Source organism: Vanellus vanellus, assembly GCF_965231255.1.
Source record: "Vanellus vanellus genome assembly, chromosome: 3".
NCBI classification, from domain to species: Eukaryota; Metazoa; Chordata; class Aves; order Charadriiformes; family Charadriidae; genus Vanellus; species Vanellus vanellus.
This window is the reverse complement of record NC_138907.1, coordinates 47,999,338-48,005,337: the sequence shown is the minus strand read 5'-3', so window position 1 is coordinate 48,005,337 and position 6,000 is coordinate 47,999,338. Positions and strand designations below refer to the sequence as shown.

General features: G+C 46.2%; 1 protein-coding gene across 2 annotated transcripts in view; it reads left to right on the top strand.

Annotated features, from left to right (window-relative positions):
* Positions 1-4,596: 4,596 nt before the first annotated feature.
* Positions 4,597-6,000, top strand: part of TTC13 (tetratricopeptide repeat domain 13) — a gene marked incomplete at its 5' end in the record, with an annotated part of 40,122 nt that continues 38,718 nt past the window's right edge. The window contains one exon of one of the 2 annotated variants that reach the window (XM_082480259.1): positions 4,597-4,825. In XM_082480259.1, the coding sequence (XP_082336385.1) occupies positions 4,606-4,825 (220 nt within the window). The remainder of the gene's footprint in view (positions 4,826-6,000) is intronic. The other variant, XM_082480260.1, reaches the window with a different exon arrangement.

The window sequence follows — 6,000 nt, the reverse complement described above, 5'->3', positions numbered from 1 at the left end:
GAGTTTCACAGTACTGTGTGGACTTCTGTGTTTGAAAGAAGAAGGTTTCTTTAGTTTCTTCAGTATCCATTGCAAAGAGAGTAGATAGTAACACTTGTGAGGCCTTTAATGCTTGCCTGCATTAGAATTACAATATGGAGCTCAAAGAAACTTTCAGTTAAGAGCAATAACAAACACTGCAGGAACTAAATTGAAGCAGCACCATGAATATTAGGCTGAATTTCCAAAACTGTACTCTAATATTGTGGGCTGGAAACAGATGTACACTAATGGAAGCCTCTGGAAAAAATCTATTCTTCTCTTCAAAAGATTAATAACAGAATACAAAATCACGGTATTTTGTTTGGGCATTCAAATTTAAATCTTCCACCTGAAAATCATGCGCAGATCAGGTTAAACACATCCTAAAAATAAATGTAGGACTAGATAGAAGACGCTATCAGGAGAACTTAGCTTCTTCAACCTCAAAATGATGTTCTGAAAGGTGTTGAATGACAGGAACATCCTGAGAATGGCAAAGACTTTTAGATGCAGATTTATTAATTTATCAAGGATAACTTTAAATTAGGATTGCGGCAAGTCTATAGGTCAGTATAAAACAGTGATGATCTTGGCAATGTTCTGCTTGTTCCCAATTCTGGGGCCCTTTATGTTACATATCATATGGAACAAATGTTGGGTTGCTGGTTTCTTTTTTTTTTTCCTTAAAGCGTCAGTATTTTCATGTACTCTTGAATGTTGGAATGAAAAGCAAGTATCCCAAAGCTTTTTAACAAAAAAAAATTATCTAGATGATGTCCACTGGCCTCACTCTGAGTATCACTATGCAATCTTTCTATGTACTTTTCACTTTTTCTCTCTTACGTTACAACAGAGTAGCAGTACTCAATGCTCTAATTCCACAGTGGCCAGTCCTGCCCAAACCACGACAATAGATGAAAACTTTTCTCAGGCTGGGTGATCACACCTTCTAACCTCACCTCAGACTTACATTTTTTCTTAAATACCTTCAGCTTTTCATAAGTTTTTAGAGGCCTACACTCTAAGTTTTATAAATACCTGATAGAAATGATGTTTCACACTGGTAAGTGGGATCCTTGTGTTTTCTGAAGCGGAGAAGACTTCTAAGCTATGATTATTTTCAGGTTAAGATGATTCACAACATTGACAAGCTCATTATAACACTGCTTGTGAAAGTTTGTGAAGGGTATCAAATGGCATTCCGTACTTGACTACTTTTTGTTGTCAGTAGCATGACACTGATCAACTTTTCAGGTCTCTGGCAGGAGAACAGCATTGCCTGCACAGAGTAGAATGTCTGCAGAGGTTTAACGCGGTTACAAAATTATCCTTCCAGATGAAAAGGAAAAGGTTAAACAAGAATTGCTCTATTAGAAACCACGAACTCTTGGTAGCTGGAGATGACAGCAGTGCTTTCCTGCCATACACAGATCAAGCTGAATTCAGGTCAGTTCAATTGAAGGAACCTTTTGATCTTGGCAATCTTCTAACATTCTCATCTACACTTTACAAACTGTGAGCTGACGGGTTTCTTACTACTGTGCTTCGTATTGGCTGTTCCTCATGTGGACTGCTCCTACTCTCAGCACTTCCTGGGTGGTCAGAAATGGAAAGGCTTAGAGATGATATAACACACACCACATAGAGCAACTAGGACTATGACTGCAACTGAATCATGATAACCCACAACATAGAGGAAATAGACTGGTAAGAGTAAGTGAAAAATGGTACCTATCTGGACCTGCACGAAGAAAGGTGGACAGAATTCCGATTTGATAGGAACGTGTGATCCTTTGCTCTTCCTTTTACTCTGTTCTTTACTCTTTTTGTAAGAGTTTGGCATTAGTGATGAACACTGCAACTGGGACTTAAGTCTTTGATTCTACATGGGATGCCACAGCTCTGGAGGACCGAAACTTTTCAGCCCTCAAATGGTTAAATGCCAAGACGAAGGGGTGCCATTCTACTGGCTCCCAGTTTGCCTTAGAGATTATCATAGCCAAATTAATAACCATAATTGATGACTTAGGTTTACAAGATTTGCTAAATCTTACATGATATGGCTGCAGGCACAAGCTTTATACTTGCCCTTTTTTATCCAACCTGTCCTTGATTTCAAAGATGAGTTTGAAGCTCCACATTAAAGAGCCCCAGTGAAAAGCACTTGCATTTTTATCATGTACCAATGATGAATTTTGACTACATGATTTGACTACCAATGATTTGTAGTTCGTATCCATACTAAACATGATACATTATAGTAATGCAAAAAAGCCACTAAAAATCAATTTTTCCTTGCAGTGTGCATGTCTAAAGCCAGCAGAAATCAATCTCTATTACTTTGTTTGTCTTTTACCTAAGAAAACTGCTGATCTTTCCAGTTTTTAAAATGTTTGCAGAGATTTTTCTGTAAATTTTCAGCTGGTTTATAGTTAAAATAGCTTATTGCTGTAGAGTGAGTGCTGGACTGGGAAAAGAAAAGGATGTGAATCAGCTCTTATCATCAGTAATTTGTACATATCTTGTTTTCACAGCCTCTTGTTGATAACAGAAGCTGAGATCTAATGTGTACATCTTTCTGCTTGAGTTAACCACTATTTCCTCAAATATAAACCGGCCACAGACCACTATGATCTGGCTGCCTATGATCTCTATTTTTGATCTAAGAAACGCTTGAATGACTCAAAGTTATAAAGCCATAAAGGAATTCATCACAGGTTTCATACAAAGCTTCCTGGTCATCTGTTGCATTTATAGCTTCATGGTTAGTAAATTAATCCATCTTCTATCTGCATTCTCAAAATGCCACGGGCTACAAAACTGGGGGAAACAACCGCAACGGAAGTTGGAATGACACACAACTAATTGCTTACAAAATACAAAATATGCAACAATTGGTTCAAGCACAAGGTTTACCACTTTTATAAGGAGCAGACAGGATGTTGTGAAACAAAATCACAGATAAAATCACAGGCTGAGTGAGTCAAGACGTATTTGCAGATCCCTCCATTCCAAAATTCTTATTTTTTCCCCACACTGAAATATAGGGTGCTGAGCAATCCATTTTTTATTTTTTTTTTTTACATGCTACAAAAAAACCCCAAACCCTCACCGGAACAAATTGCCCAGAGAAGTTGTGGATGCCCCATCCCTGAAGGTGTTCAAGGCCAGGCTGGACGGGGCTTTGAGCAACCTGGTCTGGTGGGAGGTGTCCCTGCCCATGGCAGGGGGGTTGGAACTAGATGATCTTTAAGGTCCCTTCCAACCTAAACCATTCTATGACTCTATGATTCCACAAAAAATAACCACTGGAGACAAGTCTACATAAACCCTATCAAAAACTGAAAACAGTAATTTAGAAATAGTTGAAAACACTGCTGAGAAAGGTAAATGTTTTTTTGCTGTGGCTGCGAGATCTCCAAGAAAACCTAGGAGACACTAAAAAAGAAGAAAGTTATTTTAACATTGGGAAAACACTATGCAAAAAAAATGAACTCTGAGAGGCAGAGCAGGAAAGGGGAGCAGCAAACAGCATAGAATGTGCCAGTACCATTTTGGAAACCACTGTAGCTGGATAAGTAATACAGAATTCCTTGCACACACACTGAATAATCATCAGTCAAAACTCAACATTTAGATAGCAGCAATAAATTTTTCACTCTGAGGGTGGTGAGGCACTGGAACAGGTTGCCCAGAGAAGCTGTGGATGCCCCATCCCTGGAGGTGTTCAAGGCCAGGCTGGATGGGGCTTTGAGCAACCTGGTCTGGTGGGAGGCATCCCTGATCATGGCAGGGGGGTTGGAACTCGATGATCTTCAAGGTCCCTTCCAACCTAAACCATTCTGTGATTCTGTGATTTAGGCCCGACTGTTCCCCAATTGCACTGAAGTTGCCCAAGCACGGCGCCGCGCTCAGACCCGCCTTTCAGCGAGGGCAGGACACGGAGCGTGGGGACAGGCCCGCCGCTGCGCCCTGTACAGGGGCGCATCAAGGCCAGCGGGTGCGGGGATGCCACACAGCTGTCCTCGAGGAAATGGCAGCGCGAAGGACGGCCAACGGAAAACCGCCACCGGGCTCCAGGGCAAACGGCCATAACGCGCCCCGCGGGCCAGGGCGGGAACGCCACCACGTGCCGCCGCCGCCACCACCACCGCCGCCTGCTGACGTCGAAGCCTCCCGCTTGCACCCCTGATCTCCTCTCCGGCCTGCCTCGCTCACGGCCCGGCCGCCCCGCCGCCGTCACTCACGCAGATGGAGATGCGGAGCACCCCGCGCTGGTAGTCCCTGTAGAGCTCCGCCGCCTCCCTGTTGCACTCAATGCAGCGGTATGCTCCGAGCGCCGCCATGGCAGGGGAGAGCACGCCGCGGCCTGTCAGCGCTTCAAACCGCCTCGCTTCCGCGTTCGGGGGCGGAGCCGGGCCGGGCCCGCGCCGCGATGCATTCCGGGAGATGTGGTTTTCTGCCGCCGCAGTCGAGCGGGCCGAGCCGGCGCGGAACTCCATGTCCCAGGGGGCAGCGCGGTGGCGGCCCGGTGAGAGGGGCTGGTGGCGGCCTCCGTCCCGCGTCCAGGCGGAAGCGGTGCGCATGCGCCCTGGGAAGATGGCACCTGCCGGCGGCTGCGGGGCCGTGAGGGGGCTGTGGGTGCCGCTGGCCGTGTTGGCCCTGGCCCATGCCGCGCTGGCCTTGACCGAGCAGTACCCGGCCTTGTCCCTGCTAAAGCAGGAGCTGCACCGGCAGCGCCAGGGCCCGGCGGGGGGCTGCGCCTCGGCGGGGGAGTGGGCAGAGCAGTACTCGGCCGAGAGCGGTGAGTCGGGGGTGGGCGCTGCCATGGTGACCGCCGCCGGGGGGGCGGACGTACGTTATCTCGGCGGCACCGCGGAGCCCCGAGGCCGGGGGTAGGCGCCTCTTCCTCTCTCCTCGCTCCCGCGGAGGGCGGCGGGAGCAGGGGAGGAAAGCGCGGTCGGGCCTCGCCTCCCGCTGAGGCGCCGCGGGTGGCGGAGGGGACGCCGGCCCGGCCCGGCCCGGCCCGGCCCGGTCCGGTCCGATCCGGCGCGGAGTCCTGGCGGCTCGGCTGAACGCCTCGCTGCGATGCAGCTGACTCACACCGAGGCATTCCTTTTCTGCTGCAGTTGTGTATATATATGTATTTTGCTGGTGAACTGCATGCTTTTACTTAGGAGCGCCAAGTTCAGGTGGCGGATCTTCTAGTCGTTTTCGAGGCAATTGGTGGGCTTGTTATACAGGCACAGTTGAAACTATTTTTGTGTGCTTAAATATGCGTGGTATTGGGATCAGGGGACCTAAGTAATCTGTTAGGATCTTTGATCATGTGCATAGTGTGAGTGTGCTGTACAAAAATGCCAGCCTGAATCACAATGTACATGTAATACAGATCAGTTCAATGCAATATAGACACGCGGTTATTTATACAAGAATAACCAGTGATGTGTCATGACTGCTTAGATGTCTGCAGGATTTTATTTTTCCTCCCCCTTATTTCATAAAGTCTGTGCTCATATCAACAATTGCTGTGGTCCCTAAAGACAGTAGTATAAGCCACTCAAAATTACAGCTTTCTAGAAATAGCTTGATAGGAGTTTCCTATATCTGCTTTTTTTTTTCTTTTTTCCCTCTGCATGTTTTCTTTTGTCATCACAGCTTAAAGTTCTTTGGTTAGTTTTTATCTATATCAGCTGTGTTAAGTAGGTGTTTTACATCAGCTGCCTTTTTTTTGGAGGGGTGGCTACAGTGGCTGAAAGCCATAGTATGTAAACACTAAATCAGATCGTGAAAGTTATTTCAGGTTACCATCACTCCAAATCATTCAAGCTTAAGCATAAAACCAAAAAAGACTTTCACCTAGTGTTGAGATAAAATCTGCATGCCATATAAGTTAATAAATGGCAAAGCATTTGATTACATCTTTTATGTTACTAGGACATGGATCACTGACTCAGGATACTTCTTCAGAGGTGTATT